The sequence below is a fragment of the Coregonus clupeaformis genome, unplaced genomic scaffold, assembly GCF_020615455.1.
Source record: "Coregonus clupeaformis isolate EN_2021a unplaced genomic scaffold, ASM2061545v1 scaf0327, whole genome shotgun sequence".
NCBI lineage: Eukaryota > Metazoa > Chordata > Actinopteri > Salmoniformes > Salmonidae > Coregonus > Coregonus clupeaformis.
In genome coordinates this window covers 106,627-126,968 of record NW_025533782.1, presented here as the reverse complement: position 1 = coordinate 126,968, position 20,342 = coordinate 106,627, and the positions used below count along the sequence as shown (strand labels likewise).

Here is a 20,342-nt window from a genome sequence, read left to right as displayed (position 1 = left end):
AACTAACAATCCACCCAAATAAAAATAGTACATTGACAAAAAAAAACTCCCACTTCTTCCTTCTTTCAAATCTCAATATCTCCCTTCTCAGGCTGTAGTGCCTGAGAGGGTGGTACGGCTTGTGACAATATTCCATGTAACTCCTTCCCCGAGAAATCTTTCAGCCCCAGGAACCGCTCCGCCGCATCCACAATGACTTCTATCTTCCTGGACCTTCTCTCCACCTTGGCAGTGCCATTTATCACCATAGCTATAAAGGCCACAAAGTCCACCTTCTTAACCTTTAAAATGTCAGGATCCTGCTGGTGAAAGTCAACCCCTGCAGCAAAGGCCTATCCACCACAATGGACTCTTCAGGTGCACCATTCAAACCCTCAACCCTTTTAACAGCTGCTGCATGTGAAATGTTCTGGACAGCCCTGACACCTCATTCTCGTTCACTCTTGTGGGGCATTTGAAAGAAGTGGCTTCATGGTTCCCATGAACATTGCAACATTTCACATTTTCATCACATTTATAACACATATGATATTTTCCACAACTTAACATCTCAGCTTCTCCTTTATGTAAACACTTGAAACATGTCCAAAAGCATTACAATGGTCACACTGCATTGGTCTTGGGATAAATGTTCTAACTCTAGTTTATACACCCCAACTGCACTTGAGTAGGGAGAGACTCCAGATATATAAGATATACTTTTTCACCATTCCCCACATGATTCATCCGATGTGGATCAATCACTCCAGGAATATTTTTTATATCTTCAAAATCGACTTCCCACGAGACCCCAGATATAACCCCCTTGATGGGTGCCCTGTTCCGAAGAGACAAACACGACACTTCAAACATATACAATCGGGTGAGACGCATACTCCAATTCTCCTAGATTCTACCGCCACTGGTTTCAGAATCCACTTCATCGTCCGCTTCCGCCATTTTTTCCCGGTTCAATCCGAAAATGTCCCCTCCGGAAGTAACTGACTGGAAATGCCCTCTTCTACCACGTGACAACAGCCTCCACGTTTCTAGGTTGAAGATACTGCATATTTTCGACCTAGCCATGTTTCCGGAAGTAAGTGACTGGGAACTCCCACTTTTACCACGTGGCAACTTAGCCATATCATTTTAGCAAACATTATATTATTTCCATGTTCCCAATGGAAGACATTTTTGCTAAATCATATGCGAATACAATAGTAATAAATGAAGACACAAAAACTTTAAAATCATATGGTTTTATTTAATGCAAACAGTCATTTGAGTGTAGTTGAACATAGTTGTCTTTTCTCTTCAGAAAGAAACTTTTTATATAATTTTTCTAAATATAAATTCTGCCTGGCTGTACCACTAGGCCTAGACGGAATGTGGCGAGAAGAAGTATTTTGAATGTGAAATAACATACCTATACCATGTGAATTACCGTAACTGTGTAGGCTAACTATGGCTATGTCCACGGCTGTGTCAGTTAATTTCCTAGGTGGGCTGGGGAGAAAGCTAGAGGGAGCAGTTCTTTGAGGCTGGTTTCTTTGTATGATCCATCTGGTTTAGTCAAGTACACAACCCAATCTGTTCCAAACTGGGGAGAGAGAGAGAGAAAGAGCGAGAGAGAGAGGAGTGACTTATAACACAGTTGACAATTATATCTATATATATAATGTAACTCCTACATAAATGTAGTAACATTTTTATAAAGATTTAAAGGCACATTGTGTACAAACATAATCTTTGCCTGCTGCCTGTGGATACTCTATTATATTTTGTTCTGTTAAGATTGTGAAATATCAGTGGTGACCTTACCTCAATGAGCACCTGCCGACAAGCTCCACAAGGTCCCACAAAACTATCTTTGATGTCACTACAGAACACACACACAGAGAGAGAGAGAGATATTATTGCGAGGTCTGGGGTCCGCTCACCAACCAAGAATTCACAAAATGGGACAAACACCAAATTGAGACTCTGCATGCAGAATTCTGCAAAAATATCCTCAGTGTACAACGAAAAACACCAAATAATGCATGCAGAGCAGAATTAGGCCGATACCCGCTAATTATCAAAATCCAGAAAAGAGCAGTTAAATTCTATAACCACTTAAAAGGAAGCGATTCCCAAACCTTCCATAACAAAGCCATCACCTACAAAGAGATGAACTTGGAGAAGAGTCCCCTAAGTAAGCTGGTCCTGGGGCTCTGTTCACAAACACAAACAGACCCCACAGAGCCCCAGGACAACAAAAACAACACAATTAGACCCAACCAAATCATGAGAAAACAAAAAGAGAATTACTTGACACATTGGAAAGAATTAACAAAAAACTGAGCAAACTAAAATGCTATTTGGCTCTAAACAGAGAGTACACAGTGGCAGAATACCTGACCACTGTGACTGACCCAAACTTAAGGAAAGTTTGACTATGTAAAGACTCAGTGAGCATAGCCTTGCTATTGAGAAAGGCCGCCGTAGGCAGACCTGGCTCTCAAGAGAAGACAGGCTATGTGCACACTGCCCACAAAATGAGGTGGAAACTGAGCTGCACTTCCTAACCTCCTGCCAAATGTATGACCATATTAGAGACAAATATTTCCCTCAGATTACAGAGATCCACAAAGAATTCGAAAACAAACCCAATTTTGATAAACTCCCTTATCTACTGGGTGAAAAACCACAGTGTGCCATCACAGCAGCAAGATTTGTGATCTGTTGCCACAAGAAAAGGGCAACCAGTGAAGAACAAACACCATTGTAAATACAACCCATATTTATGTTTATTTATTTTCCCATTTGTACTTTAACTATTTGGACATTGTTACAACACGTATATATACATAATATTACATTTGAAATGTCTTTATTCTTTTGGAACTTCTGAGTGTAGTGTTTACTGTTAATATTCATTGTTTATTTAACTTTGGTTTACTATCTACTTCACTTGCTTTGGCAATGTTAACATACGTCTCACATGCCAATAAAGCCCTTAAATTGAAATTGAAATTGAATTGAGAGAGAGAGAGAGAAAGAAAGAGACAGCCAGAGACATGGTTAGCCTGTTTATTAGAGATCATGGTTATAGACAATTCAATATGTTCAGTCTCACCAGTCGTAGAAGTAATTTAGAAGGTATGAATCAGAGGGCTACTGGGCCAGTATCTCACCATGTAACAGCGATAGCACTGAATTTCCTGTGTCCCTCTGCTATGGCTCTCTGTATTGCTGTTCGCTCAGCACACACTGTGAGCCCAAAAGAGGCATTTTCCACATTGCAACCTATTACACAAACAAACACACACATAGGCCAACATATTCCATGTCGAAATCGATTTTACTTCAATTAGCATAAAATGTAAAATGTGTTGTTGATAGAGGAAAAGTGACGTCTGTCAGTAATATATAAGATATTACCCGTAATTATATCGCCACCTGCTGTCAATATGGCGGCACCGACCGGGAACCGGCTGTAAGGGCAATATGCCATTTCCCGTGCATGCATGCACTTTGAAACGAGCTCCTTGACTTTTGCGTTGTCTGTCCATGGGATATGAGTAGGACACAGAAGACATGAAAATCAACACAAACTTACAAACGTAATGCTTTTAACTCTGTCTGCAGAGTCACATTCAGGATTGTCCTACCCTGTGTTTAAAATACTGCTTGCAATAAAAGATAGCGGTCTCTCTATTGTAGTGCACTTGCCTGCCATATCAGTTGGAATCGAAAAGGGTCCTTCTTTGAAATCTTTTGAAACTTAAAAAAAATTGGAGATCAGAGTAGTACAATTTTTTCAAGTTACGGTACCGAGGTAGCAGCGCACTAGTTGGTTTTGTTTTGCAAACGTATATTCTTACATCAGAGGGGAGGAACCCCCGCTTGTGTAATGTTGACCTCTACGCCATTGGTTCGTTGAACGTGTGCGTCATTTTGGGGGAGATTTGCAATGTGCCACCAGCCACAGCGGAACCAAGCATTTCATTATTCTGTTGAGAGACTGACTACAGTAAACAAACATTCATGGAATACATTCAAATAGAATTACATATTTTGCAAGGAGAGCAGTTTTCTTATTTGCTTTATTTGTCATTAAAGTGACAAAAAGGCTTGCATATACACAGTGGTGTAGTGGGGGCTATAGGTATATGCCCGTATACCCACTTTTTCGTTAGGCGTTTTCTTAGTTTTTTTCTACACCGCATTTCGATCATCCAGACCTCAAGAGGCATATCTAGCGCCTTCTCACACCATGTGCGAATTAATTGTCATGTGTGAATACCATGATCATCTAACATAATTATAAAATTAGTCCAAAATTTTATTCCCAACCATGTGGATTGACTCCAATGAAATGTTTGCCGGCAATTATTCTCATCAGCAGCCTATGCTTTAGATTAATGCACGTAATTGTTTGCCTATTTTAAGGAAATTAGCTATCAACATAAATAATGTTTCATTGTCTGTTATCAACATTATATGAGAATAATAGGCATTTTATCTAAGGAAATGTATCCTATTTCTGGACAAAGTAGCCATTTTTTTTTTTTATCGCTATAGAATACAAGTAAAAACGTAAATGCTGAGGATATGGCTTCTGCAAGCGCCAACATCCCTCTCACAAAAGTTGACAATCCCAAAATGCACGCATTATTTAACACACATGTAAAGAATGGAGGCACAGTCTGTTAAAAACAACTGAAAACATCTTCATATTAATGTACGACTCCACTGACACACAAGACCAAAATGTTCTTCATATTTTGTAGGAGAGCTTGCTGAAGACGTAAAAATTGTTCAACCGGATAGAGTGCAGGACTATTTACAGGCAGTGAACTATTCAACAGTGTCAGAATATCATTCCGAGTACCTGCGCTTCTACGCGTGCTTTGTGGAGGCGGAGAAGCATATCTCTCCAAATACTGTGGTCTTAACAGAGTTGGGGAAGTTGTTGTGTTATATCAATAGCGAATGAAAATAGGCTACACATTTATGCTCTGAAAATAGTTTACATTTCCCCTCTACATTTTCTGATATAAAAATGCCTATCATACATACCCATTAGGGTTGAATATTTTCCCGGTATTTTACAAATGTCCCATCCCGAGAATAAATCACATTTTCCCGGGTAACCAGGTATTTCCCGCCCAAAATCATTATAAAGCATATAAATATGTCTGGATTTGATTAGAGCTTTGATCAGCATGAAAATTCTAACCTGATGCTACCTGAGCCTGATGAGCCATATATTAAATACATTTTATGAGCCCTAAATTAAGGAAATTTTATGAGCCCAAGCCCAAAAAAGCCCAAATGATTGTGCCATTATCCAATACATATAGGCTATATGATCAGTGGCGACCCATTATTCAGGGAAGGTGGGGCAATGAAAACGTATATTTTTTGGACTTAATAAAGCCGCATACAAAGATGGTCTCTTTTTTGCTTTCTTGAGTAAGGCAGCTCCAAAATGCAGGTGTTTCAGCCTAGCTCAGTGTTTTCTGTGGTGGTGGGGCAGCCAGCAGAAAATACAGAGAGTAAGGGTTGGTAATGTTCTTTAGTTGCGCCGTGATTGGCTCAGTGTTCTGTCACTCATGGGGACAATACTTCACCGTAAAATCTACAGGGAGAGCTCGAAAATTCAAGCCCCTTGGGTGCTGCCATAGATTTACATTAGAAGTGCCCATCCAAGAAGGCTCAAGGTCATTGGCCACAGATAAAATGAAGTCAAATCTCGTTATATCTACCGTAGCTTTGATTGGACTGATCATGTCAACATCATACTTTCAAAATCTTAGCTAGCAAGCTAGACAAGCAGTCATCATCAAGAATCAAGTCGACAATCTACTGGCAAATCCTTTTCAATCCTTGTCATATGAAGATAAATTATAGATAAAATGTATCAGTGCTCATCGGCCATTGGAGATAAACATTACAAAACAAGTTGGAAATCACAAATTCAACAGTGAGGGGTTTGGAAGGAATCAGTGGCTAACTGCAAGCGTTGGAAAGCAATCACTAGCCTGCTATTCAGTGGAGAGGGTGTGTGGTCCAAGTCTGGGGTTAAGGGTCTCTTTTCTGAGCTTAAATGATAAACATGCGACACCATGGGCCAGAAATGGTTGAATACATTGGCCATGCTGTCAATCCAGCATGACTTCTGCCGCGTTCAAAACAACTGGAAACTGGAAACTGGGAAATCTCAGACTTCAGTGAGTTCAAGACAGCTGGGAACTCGGAAAAAAACGAGCTCCGACTGGGAAAATACGTTTTGAATGGTCATCCAACTCGGAATTCCAAGTCGGGAATTCGGGCCTCTTTCTAGAGCTCCAACCTGAAGATCACAGATGATATGATTAAAGCTTATTTTTTTCAGAGTTCCCAGTTGCCTTGAAAGCACCATAAATCCAGAGAATGCCAGACTTTGATGACAAAGTTTGATTACAAAATTTGCCCACAAGAAGGACCGCCATGCCACCTTCCTGTTCAAATGAGCACAACAAGACGAGTCCAAAAATGTATTGTATGCTGCTGCATACATTATGTAATATGCAGCAGCATACAACGGGAGAGATTGGGAGAGGTTGTGTTTTCTCTAGCAGGAGGTAAGCTTGGCTTCTTATATGGTGTTGAGTAAAGCTTAAACCATGTATTTAGATCGTAGGTAGGTAGTTGTAGTTAGGTATTGTAGGTAGTTTATTTAGGTAGTTATTTAGGTAGTTATTGTAGGTTTCCGTAGGTAATTATTGTAGGTAAGTATTGTTTACGGCGGAGCCCGGCGAAGCACGAGGCTAGCTAGCTAGCGGGTAGCTACTGGTAACGTTTAGCAACGGTGGAGAGTTGTTTCCAATGTTAATGTGCTAGCTAGCCAACGTTTAATTTTTGCTGCGTTATGAAAGGAACTAGACACGGACACAAATTATCTGTTTAGTGTGTTAACACACTATTGGTAGTTTGTTGTAACCAAGTATTGGTGCTAAACTGTGTGTTATTGGATGCTAGCATGCTAGTTAGCTATGGCGTCATAGTTAGGCATCGTGGGCTGTTGTGGGTAGTTATTGTAGGTTAGCATTGTTTTCGGCAGTGCTGGGTGTAGCACGAAGCTAGCTAGCTAGCCGTTCTTCAAACAAAGTCAACACAGTAGCCATTGCTAGCTAGCCAACACGACCAGCTAACTGTACTGTAGTAGCTAAATACAATATACTTGTGCTAGCTAGCCAACGTTTAATTATTGCTGCGTTATGAAAGGAACTAGACACGGACACGAATTATCTGTTTAGTGTGTTAACACACTATTGGTAGTTTGTTGTAACCAAGTATTGGTGCTAAACTGTGTGTTATTGGATGCTAGCATGCTAGTTAGCTATGGTGTCATAGTTAGGCATCGTGGGCTGTTGTGGGTAGTTACTGTAGGTTAGCATTGTTTTCGGCGGTGCCGGGTGTAGCACGAAGCTCTGCTCTCTCCTCTCCCAGATGTTTAGTTCATTTCATTCCGATCTCCTCTGCATTATTGTAGCCATTTGCTACAGCCTGTCAACTATGCCTCTGCCTATCCCTGTTCTCTCCTCTCTGCACAGGCTACACAAACGCCTCACACCGCGTGGCTGCTGCCTCTCTAACCTGGTGGTCCCTGCACGCACCCCACACCTGGAGTTCCAGGTCTCAGGCAGCCTCTGGAACTGCCGTTCTGCTGCCAACAAAGCTGACTTCATCCCAGCCTATGCTAACCTCCAGTCCCTCGACTTCCTGGCGCTGACGGAAACATGGATTACCACTGAAAACACTGCTACTCCTACTGCTCTCTCCTCGTCTGACCATGTGTTCTCGCATACCCCGAGAGCATCTGGTCAGAGGGGGTGGTGGCACAGGAATCCTCATCTCTCCCAAGTGGACATTCTCAATTTTTCCCCTAACCCATCTGTCTATCTCCTCATTTGAATTCCATGCTGTCACAGTCACTAGCCCATTTAAGCTTAATATCCTTGTCATCTATCGCCTCCAGGTTCCCTTGGAGAGTTCATCAATGAGCTTGACGCCTTGATAAGTTCCTTTCCTGAGGATGGCTCACCCCTCACAGTTTTGGGGATTTCAACCTCCCTACGTCCACATTTGACTCATTTCTCTCTGCCTCCTTCTTTCCACTCCTCTCCTCTTTTGACCTCACCCTCTCACCGTCCCCCCTACTCACAAGGCAGGCAATACGCTTGACCTCATCTTTACTAGATGCTGCTCTTCTACTAATCTCACTGCAACTCCCCTCCATGTCTCCGACCACTACTTTGTTTCCTTTTCTCTCTCGCTCTCCTCCAACACTACTCACTCTGCCCCTACACAGATGGTAATGCGCCGCCGCAACCTTCGCTCTCTCTCTCCCACTACTCTCTCCTCTTCCATCATATCATCTCTTCCCTCTGCTCAATCCTTCTCCCTCCAATCTCCTGATTCTGCCTCCTCAACCCTCCTCTCCTCCCCTTTCTGCATCCTTTGACTCTCTGTGTCCCCTATCCTCCCGGCCGGCTCGGTCCTCCCCTCCAGCTCCGTGGCTTGATGACTCATTGCGAGCTCACAGAACAGAGCTCCGGGCAGCGGAGCGGAAATGGAAGAAAACTAAACTCCCTGCCGACCTGGCATCTTTTCACTCCCTCCTCTCTACATTTTCTTCATCTGTTTCTGCTGCTAAGGCCACTTTCTACCGCTCTAAATTCCAAGCATCTGCCTCTAACCCTAGGGAAGCTCTTTGCCACATTTTCCTCCCTGCTGAATCCTCCCCCTCCTCTCCTCTCTCTCTGTGGATGATTTCGTCAACCACTTTGAAAAGAAGGTTGACGACATCCGATCCTCGTTTGCTAAGTCTAATGACACTGCTGGTCCTACTCACACTTCCCTACCCTATGCTTTGACTTCTTTCTCCCCTCTCTCTCCAGATAAAATCCTGCGACTTGTGACTGCAGGCCGCCCAACAACCTGCCCGCTTGACCCCATCCCCTCCTCTCTTCTCCAGACCATCTCCGGTGACCTTCTCCCCTACCTCACCTCGCTGATCAACTCATCCTTGACCGCTGGCCATGTCCCTTCTGTCTTCAAGAGAGCGAGAGTTGCACCCCTTCTCAAAAAAACCAACACTCGATCCCACTGATGTCAACAACTACAGACCAGTATCCCTTCTTTCTTTTCTTTCCAAAACTATTGAGCGTGCCGTCTTTAGCCAACTCTCTTGCTATCTCTCTCAGAATGACCTTCTTGATACAAACCAGTCAGGTTTCAGGACTGGTCATTCAACTGAGACTGCTCTTCTCTGTGTCACGGAGGCTCTCCGCACTGCTAAAGCTAACTCTCTCTCCTCTGCTCTTGTCCTTCTAGACCTGTCTGCTGCCTTTGATACTGTGAACCATCAGATCCTCCTCTCCACCCTCTCCGAGCTGGGCATCTCCGGCGCGGCTCACTCCTGGATTGCGTCCTACCTGACCGGTCGCTCCTACCAAGTGGCGTGGCGAGAAGCTGTCTCCGCACCACGTGCTCTCACCACTGGTGTCCCCCAGGGCTCAGTTCTAGGCCCTCTCCTTTTCTCCCTATACACCAAGTCACTTGGCTCTGTCATATCCTCACATGGCCTCTCCTATCATTGCTACGCTGACGATACACAACTAATCTTCTCCTTTCCCCCTTCTGATAATCGCATCTCTGCATGTCTGGCAGACATATCAGTATGGATGACGGATCACCACCTCAAGCTGAACGCTGGCAAGACGGAGCTGCTCTTCCTCCCGGGGATGGACTGCCCGTTCCATGATCTCGCCATCACGGTTGACAACTCCGTTGTGTCCTCCTCCCAGAGTGCGAAGAGCCTTGGCGTAACCCTGGACAACACCCTGTCGTTCTCTGCTAACATCAAGGCGGTGACCCGCTCCTGCAGGTTCATGCTCTACAACATTCGGAGAGTACGACCCTGCCTTACACAGGAAGCGGCACAGGTCCTAATCCAGGCACTTGTCATCTCCCGTCTGGATTACTGCAACTCGCTGTTGGCTGGCCTCCCTGCCTGTGCCATTAAACCCCTACAACTCATCCAGAATGCCGCAGCCCGTCTGGTGTTCAACCTTCCCAAGTTCTCTCACGTCACCCCCCTCCTCCGCACACTCCACTGGCTTCCAGTTGAAGCTCGCATCCGTTACAAGACCATGGTGCTTGCCTATGGAGCAGTGAGGGGAACGGCACCTCCGTACCTTCGGGCTCTGATCAGTCCCTACACCCAAACGAGGGCATTGCGTTCATCCACCTCTGGCCTGCTGGCTCCCCTTCCTCTGCGGAAGCATAGTTCCCGCTCAGCCCAGTCAAAACTGTTCGCTGCTCTGGCACCCCAATGGTGGAACAAGCTCCCTTCACGACGCCAGGACAGCGGAGTCACTCACCACCTTCCGGAGACATTTGAAACCCCACCTCTTTAAGGAATACCTGGGATAGGATAAAGTAATCCTTCTACCCCCCCCCCTCCGCACACTCCACTGGCTTCCAGTTGAAGCTCGCATCCGTTACAAGACCATGGTGCTTGCCTATGGAGCAGTGAGGGGAACGGCACCCCCCCCCCCCAAAAAAAATAAAAAAATTAAATTAAATAAAAAAATAAAATAAAATTGTAAAGTGGTTATCCCACTGGCTATAGGGTGAATGCACCAATTTGTAAGTCGCTCTGGATAAGAGCGTCTGCTAAATGACGTAAATGTGCCCTTGAGCAAGGCACTTAACCCTAATTGCTCCTGTAAGTCGCTCTGGATAAGAGCGTCTGCTAAATGACTAAAATGTAAATGTAAATGTATACTGTAGCTAAAAAAAGTAATATGTTGTGTAGCAAGCTGTTAGTAGTCCATGTGCCTCACCCTAATAATTTGGTCCCTTTCCCCCTCACATGTAGCCTATAGCCTGTTTTAGAGAAATGTCATCATCGGATATTGTAAGAGAGTTCATTGTCTGCTTATATGCCCCCTTTATTTATCCTATGGTTCTGACTTGGTGTACAGGGAGAATACTGTAAGAAGGGCGCATGTTTTGAATTCTATCGCTGTATATTTCAAAAGTGCTGAACAAATAGTTATATTGACTACATCTGTCTTAGCACGCTCATTAATGTCTTAATCGAAACTACGGATTGCCTCTTATCCACTCATCGTTCCCTTATTCCATAGTTTGTACATCTCAATTGTCAGTAGACACCACATTTGTTTTAGCAAGTCAGCCATATCGGCTATGTTTTTAAAAAAAAGGCAGTAAATGAGGCTGCCAGACAAGGCTCCGCTGATAGCCAGGTGTAGCAGTGGTAAGGATTCACTCCATGGTGCTGAAAAGAAAGCTCTGCTGTTGGGACAGCTTTATGTAGGCCCTAACAGTTTGTGGGCACCGTTTGTCACCGTTATAGTGCAATTAATGTATTGTTTAGTGTTGTGTTGTGTTGTGTAGTGGCTTTGCTGGCATGCATCAAAAATCATTATTTTTTTTTTTGCCCCACCAAGATTTACATGCAAAAATCGCCACTGTATATGATATAGGCTACTGCACATTACGCACGACAAAAAAACATAAAAGCCCATAGATATAGCTAGCTATATGCTCTCTTTGGTAAATAAATGAAACTAGCTCCTGTAGGCTAATCTTTTTGAGTGTGAACTGTATTACTGTACTGTACTGTATTATACTCTATTATATGGACTGGAATTATGCACATCGTTCAAACCATGATAAAGCAGAAGATAACATGCGATGCACATGCAGCCTACAAAGTTACAAGTATAGGCTAGCGAATTTTAGTTCAATTTTGAAATATAATAGGGCCTATTTGTGTAGGCTAATTAGTAGGCTGACACATATATTAGCCTACCTCCTCTTTCTCTCTCTATTGTTGCTTCATTCCTTCCTCACTTTCAACATTTAAATGAAATACGTTTTGTTGTCCTTATCTTCATCATTCTAATGACAACCTTGAATAAGATAGGACTAGAATTGAATGGTTATGGGTCTGAAAAAATAACTGCTACAGCCTACCGCCATCGGGCGTTCGCTCTTCTTTCAAACTACCCGTGAGTTCTATTGGCTGCTGTATTTAACATTCAGCAAAAAATAGCTTTAGTCCCTCTTCAAATAGTCTATTGGTATAAGAAATGTTAAAAAAAGATTGTCCAGCAAGCTTTTCTAGTCTAGCTTTTCCTGCATGGGACTCCAAGAGCTAAGGAGCATTTTTTAAGGCCAGCGGAGCACAGGTGCTTGCGTATTGCGCAAGAGGCCTACCTGTCAAGAAAAAAAGTTACCATAATGAGATGATAGGTCCACATGCAATGTGAACTATGCTCCATACTGAGATGGGCTGTCTGTCCCCACCCTGAGCATTGATTCATCATGCAGAGGCCATAGAGAAGCCAGATTTAGACATCGCATATAATTTAACAGTTCCATTTCACGCCACGCTGTTCATATAAATAATTTATTATAATTTACCGGTTTATAATTCTCACAGTTATTTATCCCGGGAAAAGGGAGTGGTTTTGAGCGGTAAATCCCGGTAAATCTTGGTAACCGGGTTCCCACCTGTCACGTCTACTCCCGCTCCTCCCCTGTCGGCGTTCGACGTTGCTGGTTTACTAACCACCGGTCCTGGTAACCATCATTACGCGCACCTGGCATCAATCATTACGAGCACCTGCACTTCATCATGAGGCACAGCTGGAGTCCATTACCTCACTCATTACCTCCCCTTTATCTGGCACTCCCTTAGGTTCTTTCCCCAGGCAGTATCGTTTCTGTGTTTCATGTCAAGACGCTACTCCTATGTTGTTTTGTTCTTTGTTATATTAAACGTAGCACCTGCACCTGCTTCTCGACTCCCAGTGTCTACATTACACCACCATTCAACCCTAATACCCATATGTTAAAAACAGACAACAAATATGTTGTGAAATATTTTTGTTGATTGACGTTGTCTTGTTATGTAAGGATGAGACTGTTTCGCTATATCCTCCACAACATTCTAAGGTAGAAGCATTCTTCTGAGACAGCATAATATGTTTTTTTTTTTGTCAGATGGCTGTCTATCCTGTCTTTCCGTTTATAATCGAATGCTAAATTGCAGGTTTTGCAGAATATATTATTGTCTGCAAAGAGTATCCCAGCAGGGTATTGGCTTGCTACTTTTTTAAGGATATTGTGATTTTGAATTTTTGATATTTTCTGGTTGGATTCATAGTCTCCCCTTTAACTGTCCTAATTGCCCCATTTTTATAACCTCTGATGTTCAGGAATTGAGTCTGTCGGAGAGGATCAGCTTTAGCAAAGTGATGTGTAAAATCACTGATCTACAAATAGTATTCCCTGACAAATAATAGGCTTTGTGCAATTAAGATGTGTAGTCACTGGAGGAAAAAGGATTCAAGTCTCAACTCTGATTTCCAGCAGTGCTGTGGGTATGGAAGGGAACATAGAAGATGGAGTTCACAAGCACCGATGAAGCCCTGAGCAGGCTACATACATTGATGCCCAGGACCAGCTTATGGTAAATTTAGACAATATTCTTTCCCCCTCCCCCAAATAAAATCTGGACTCTATTGTCCCCAAGGAACTGTTCTTCTCTAGGAAGTAAATATAGAATTTACCATCCCAATGAGATACATGGGCACTGAAAATACAAAATAAAAGAGGAAATATAGCATGTATGTCAATAATTGTCAATGTTCTATGGATGTTTGTGTTGGTGAGAGGGTGTGAGTGGGTGTATGTGTCAAGGCTGAGGTGTATGTGGTGTGGAAGTCAGGCGCAGGACACCGAAGCTTAGTCCCAAAAAAGTTTACTTGTGTATCACAAGGCAAAGATACAAAATAAACGGCCTCAAAACAACAGAGGCGAGCAATTACGCAACAATGCGTAAAACGACAAAACAGAGAAAAAACACGAAGCACAACGGACAGGCGAAAACAACACACAATCTAACCAATACCAAACAGGGAACTTATAGGACACGTAATCAGAACACAAACAGACACAGGTGTGCAAGACAGACCAAAGCAATCACACCACGAAACATTCAACGGTGGCAGCTAGTACTCCGGGGACGGCGAACGCCGAAGCCTGCCCGAACCAGGAGGAGGAGCAGTCTCGGCCGAAACCGTGACAGTACACCCCCCCCCCCTTGACGCGCGGCTCCAGCCGTGCGCCGACCCGGCCTCGGGGACGGCCAGGAGGACGCGGACCCGGGCGCGTGGGATGCCCACGGTGGAACTCAGTCAGGAGGGATGGATCGAGGATGTCCCTCCTAAGCACCCAGCACCGTTCCTCCGGACCGTACCCCTCCCACTCCACGAGATACTGGAGACCACTCATCCGGCGCCTCGAGTCCAAGATGGTCCGGACCCTGTACGCCGGGGCCCCCTCGATGTCCAAAGGGGGCGGAGGGGTCTCTCCTATCTCATCTTCTTGGAGTGGGCCAGCTACCACCGGCCTGAGAAGAGACACATGGAACGAGGGGTTAATATTTTTGTACTCTATAGGCAGTTGTAACCTGTAACACACCTCGTTCAATCTTCTCAGGACTTTGAAGGGCCCCACAAACCGCCGACCCAGCTTCCGGCAGGGCAGGCGGAGGGGCAGGTTTCGAGTCGAGAGCCAGACTCGATCTCCCGGTGCGTACACCGGTCCCTCACTGCGGTGGCGATCGGCGCTCGCCTTTTGTTGACGGATGGCCCGCTGCAGATGGACATGGGCAGCGTCCCACGTCTCCTCCGAGCGCCGAATCCACTCGTCCACCGCAGGGGCCTCGATCTGGCTCTCGTGCCACGGTGCCAGGACCGGCTGATATCCTAAAATACACTGGAAAGGTGTTAAATTGGTGGAGGAGTGGCGGAGAGAGTTCTGGGCCATCTCTGCCCAGGGGATATACCTAGACCACTCCTCCGGCCAGTCCCGGCAATAGGACCTTAGAAACCTACCCACATCCTGGTTGACTCGTTCCACCTGCCCATTGCTCTCTGGGTGGTACCCCGAGGTAAGGCTCACCGAGACCCCCAAGCGTTCCATGAACGCCCCCAGACTCTGGAGGTGAACTGGGGACCTCGGTCAGACACAATATCCTCGGGGACCCCATAGTGCCGGAACACGTGGGTAAATAGGGCCTCGGCGGTCTGTAGGGCAGTAGGGAGACCCGGCATTGGGAGGAGACGACAGGCCTTGGAAAACCGATCCACAACGACCAAAATGGTGGTATTCCCCTGGGAAGGGGGTAGGTCCGTCACAAAATCCACCGAGAGGTGGGACCATGGTCGTTGTGGAACGGGCAGGGGATGTAACTTACCCCTGGACAAATGTCTAGGCGCCTTACACTGGGCGCACACCGAGCAGGAGGAGACATAAACCCTCACATCCTTAGCTAACGTTGGCCACCAGTATTTCACGCTAAGGCAGTGCACTGTCCGGCCAATACCTGGATGTCCAGAGGAGGGTCATGTATGAGCCCAATAAATAAGACGATCCCGAACCTCGAGGGGAACGTACGTCCGCCCCACAGGGCTCTCTTACAATATCCGATGATGACATTTCTCTAAAACAGGCTATAGGCTACATGTGAGGGGGAAAGGGACCAAATTATTAGGGTGAGGCACATGGACTACTAACAGCTTGCTACACAACATATTACTTTTTTTAGCTACAGTATACATTTACATTTTAGTCATTTAGCAGACGCTCTTATCCAGAGCGACTTACAGTTAGTGAATACATATCTTTTTTTTTATACTGGCCCCCCGTGGGAATCGAACCCACAACCCTGGCGTTGCAAACACCATGCTCTATCAACTGAGCTACATCCCTGCCGGCCATTCCCTCCCCTACCCTGGACGACGCTGGGCCAATTGTGCGCCGCCCATGAGTCTCCCAGTCGCACCCGGCTGCGACAGAGCCTGGATTCGAACCAGGATCTCTAGTGGCACAGTTAGCACTGCGATGCAGTGCCTTAGACCACTGCGCCACTCAGGCTCAATGGACCTCTCCTCTGTGTCATACCGCCGGGACAGGGCGTCTGCCTTACCGTTCTGGGACCCTGGGATGTATGTGATCTTAAAAACAAACCGGGTCAGGAACATGTTCCACCTAGCCTGACGAGGGTTCAATCTCCTAGCGGCCCGGATGTACTCCAGGTTACGGTGATCAGTCAGAATGAGGAAAGGGGGTTGAGCCCCCTCAAGCCAATGCCTCCACACCTTTAGGGCCTGGACTACAGCTAACAACTCCCTGTCCCCAACGTCATAATTGCGCTCCGCCGAGCTGAGCTTCTTGGAGTAGAACGCACAGGGGCGGAGCTTAGGTGGCGTGCCGGACCGTTGTGACAGGACTGCCCCAATACCGGTCTCGGACGCGTCTACCTCAACTTGGAATGGTAAAGAGGGATCCGGATGCGCCAGCACCGGGGCCGAGGTGAACAGGTTCTTCAGTTTGACAAATGCCCTGTCCGCCTCAGCTGACCACTGCAAACGAACCGGACCCCCCTTTAGTAGGGACGTAATGGGAGCTGCAACCTGTCCAAAGCCCCGGATAAACCTCCGGTAGTAATTAGCAAAACCCAAGAACTGCTGCATCTCTTTTACAGTGGTTGGAGTTTGCCAATTACGCACGGCCGACACACGGTCTACCTCTATCTCCACACCAGACGCGGACAACCGATAACCCAAAAAGGAGACGGACTCCTGGAAGAACAGGCATTTCTCTGCCTTGACATACAAGTCATGCTCCAACAGTCTCCTCAACACTCGGCGCACCAGGGCTACATGCTCGGCTCGTGTAGAAGAGTACACTAGGATGTCGTCGATGTACACTACCACACCCTGCCCATGCATGTCCCGGAAAATCTCGTCAACAAAGGATTGGAAGACTGAAGGAGCATTCATTAGCCCGTATGGCATGACGAGATACTCGTAATGACCCAAGGTGGTGCTAAATGCTGTCTTCCATTCATCCCCCTCCCTAATGCGCACCAGCTTGTACGCGCTCCTGAGATCCAACTTTGTGAAGAACTGCGCTCCGCGTAATGATTCCGTCATAGTCGCAATCAGTGGAAGAGGGTAACTGTACTTAACCGTGATCTGATTGAGACTACGGTAATCAATACACGGGCGCAAACCCCCCGTCCTTCTTCTTCACAAAGAAGAAACTCGAGGAAACCGGGGAAGTGGAGGACCGTATGTATCCCTGTGCCAAGGACTCGGCTATGTAAGTCTCCATAGCCGCTGTCTCCTCTTGAGACAAGGGATACACACGGCTCCGCGGAAGAGCCGCTCCTGTTTGGAGATTTATCGCACAGTCCCCCCGTCTATGAGGTGGTAGCCGTGTTGCCCTCGTTTTGCTGAACACAAGTGCTAAGTCCTCATACTCGGGGGGAATGCGCATTGCAGGCAATTGGTTCGGACTCTCTACCGAGGTCGCCCCTAAGGAAACACCTAGACATCTCCCTACACACTGGGCAGACCACTCCATAAGAGCCCTCTGTTGCCACACAATGGTAGGATCATGGGCGCTTAACCAGGGAAGCCCCAGCACCACGGGGTACGCAGGAGAGTCAATCAGATAAAACTGAATGATCTCCTCATGACCCCCCTGCGCCGTCATCTTAAGTGGTGCTGTGACTTCTCTGATCAGCCCCGACCCCAACGGCCGGCTGTCTAAGGCGTGGACAGGAAAGGGGCTTCTACCGGCCGAAGGGGAATTCCTAACCTATAACAAAATGCACGATCAATAAAATTCCCAGCTGCGCCTGAATCTACTAGCGCCTTATGCTGGGAATGATGTGCCACCTGTGGAAATCTCACAGGAATACTCATGTGACCAACAGAGAGCTCTGGGTAAGTGGGGTGCCTACTCACCTGAAATGACTCCCCAGTGCGTGACCTGTTGTCCCTTCTCTCAGGAGACCCTCCCCAGCACCTGGCCGCGGTGTGTCCTCCACGGCCACAGTTGGTGCAGGGGGTGGCCCCCCTCGGGTTCTCTCTCCTCCTCTCTCTCGCGCCAGCACCCCCGAGCTCCATAGGAATCGGCTCAGAGGTGCTGGAGGGTGGAATGGACGACCCCCACTCGGGACGTCCGCGGGTAGCCAGCAGGGTGTCGAGACGGATGGAGATGTCCACCAACTGGTCGAAGGATAGGTTGGTGTCCCTGCAGGCCAGCTTACGACGAACGTCCTCTCGTAGGCTACACCGGTAATGGTCGATGAGGGCCCTCTCATTCCACCCCGCATCCGCCGCTAGCGTCCGGAACTCCAGTGCGAACTCCTGTGCGCTCCTCTTCCCCCTGTCGGAGGTGGAACAGACGCTCCCCGCCGCCTTCCCTTCAGGTGGGTGATCGAAGACAGCCCTGAAGCGGCGGGAGAACTCCACGTAGGTGATGGTAGCGGCGTCTATTCCCCTCCATTCGGCGTTGGCCCACTCCAACGCCTTGCCGGATAGACAGGAGATGAGGGCGGAGACGCTCTCGTATCCCGAGGGCGCGGGTGTATGGTAGCCAGGTAGAGTTCCACCTGCAGGAGGAACCCCTGACACCCGGCTGCAGAACCGTCATATGCCCTCGGGAGCGAGAGCCGAATGCCACTGGGTTCCGGTGCTGAGAGAGGAGGACTGGCCGTTGGTGATGGGATGGTGTAAGAAGGCGTGGGCACCTCTCCAGTAACCAACCGGCGCAGAGTGTTGGACACCTCGTCCATGGCGGCCCCAAGTTGCCGGATCATGGTGTCTTGATAGCTGATCCGTTCTTCCAGCGACTTGGGTGCAGCCACTGCTCCTGCTGACTCCATAGTAGGTGTGTTGTTCTGTCAAGGCTGAGGTGTATGTGGTGTGGAAGTCAGGCGCAGGACACCGAAGCTTAGTCCAACAAAAGTTTACTTGTGTATCACAAGGCAAAGATACAAAATAAACGGCCTCAAAACAACAGAGGCGAGCAATTACGCAACAATGCGTAAAACGACAAAACAGAGAAAAAACACGAAGCACAACGGACAGGCGAAAACAACACATTTTACCCATCTACCAATAGGTGCCTTTTCTTGCGAGGCATTGGAAAACCTCCCTGGTCTTTGTGGCTGAATCTGTGTTTGAAATTCATTGCTCAACTGAGGGACCTTAGAGATAATTGTATGTGTAGGGTACAGAGATGAGGTAGTCACACAAAAATCATGTTAAACACTACTATTGCACACAGAGTGAGTCCATGCAACTTATTATGTGACAGGTGAAGCACATTTTTACTCATTAATTTATTTAGGCTTGCCATAACAAAGGGGTTGAATACTTATTGACTCAAGACCACGTGAGGTTGACGGCACCTTAATTGGGGAGGAAGGGCTCGTGGTAAGGGCTGGAGCGGAATAGGTGGAATGGTATCAAATACATCAAACAGATGGTTTCCCTGTGTTTGATGCCATTCCATTTGCTTTGTTCCATCCATTATTATGAGCCGTCCTCCCCTCAGCAGCCTCCACTGCTCAAGACATTTCAGCCTTTCATTTATAATTCATTTGGAAACATTTCTAAAAACATAATTCCACTTTGACATTGTGGGGTATTGTTTGTAGGCCAGTGACACAAAACCTCAATTTAATCCATTTTAAATTCAGGCTGTAACACAACAAAATGTGGAAAAGTTAAGGGGTGCGAATGCTTTCTGAAGACTTTCTGTGTTTGTGCATATGAATGGGAGAGTGAACATGAATATGTGTAGGAGGGCGGTAGAGAATGGGTGTGCGGAGGCATAGGGTATACTGTATGTTGTACAGTGCATTCGGAAATTATTCAGACCCCTTGACTTTTTCCACATTTTGTTATGTTATAGCCTTTATCTAAAATGGATTAAGTAAATGTTTTCCCTCATCAATCTACACACAGTACCCCACAATGACAAAGCAAAAAAAGGTTTGTAGAAATGTTAGCAAATGTATTAAAAATAAAAAACAGAAATAACTTATTTACATAAGTATTCAGAACCTTTGCTATGAGCCTTGAAATTGAGCTCAGGTGCATCCTGTTTCCATTGATCGTCCTTGAGATGTTTCTACAACTTGATTGGAGTCCACCTGTGGTAAATTCAATTGATTGGACATGATTTGGAAAGGCACACACCTGTCTATATAATGTCCCACAGTTTACAGTGCATGTCAGAGCAAAAACCAAGCCATGAGGTTGAAAGGAATTGTCCGTAGAGCTCCTAGACAGGATTGTGTCGAGGCACAGATCTGGGGAAGGGTACCAAAATATTTCTGCAGCATTGAAGGTCCCCAAGAACACAGTGGCCTCCATCATTCTTAAATGTAAGAAGATTGGAACCACCAAGACTCTTACTAGAGCTGG

The 20,342-nt window shown here is 46.3% G+C and overlaps 1 protein-coding gene across 1 annotated transcript; it reads right to left on the bottom strand.

Moving 5' to 3' along the window:
• Positions 1-1,222: 1,222 nt before the first annotated feature.
• On the bottom strand, positions 1,223-3,850 carry zgc:103586. The gene is made up of 5 exons (XM_041885019.1): positions 3,694-3,850; positions 3,403-3,525; positions 3,156-3,267; positions 1,801-1,858; positions 1,223-1,579 (listed from the first exon to the last, which is right to left on the bottom strand). Exons 1-5 carry the CDS (start codon positions 3,698-3,700, stop codon positions 1,469-1,471), a joined length of 411 nt encoding a protein of 136 aa, XP_041740953.1. The 5' UTR covers positions 3,701-3,850; the 3' UTR covers positions 1,223-1,468.
• Positions 3,851-20,342: the final 16,492 nt, after the last annotated feature.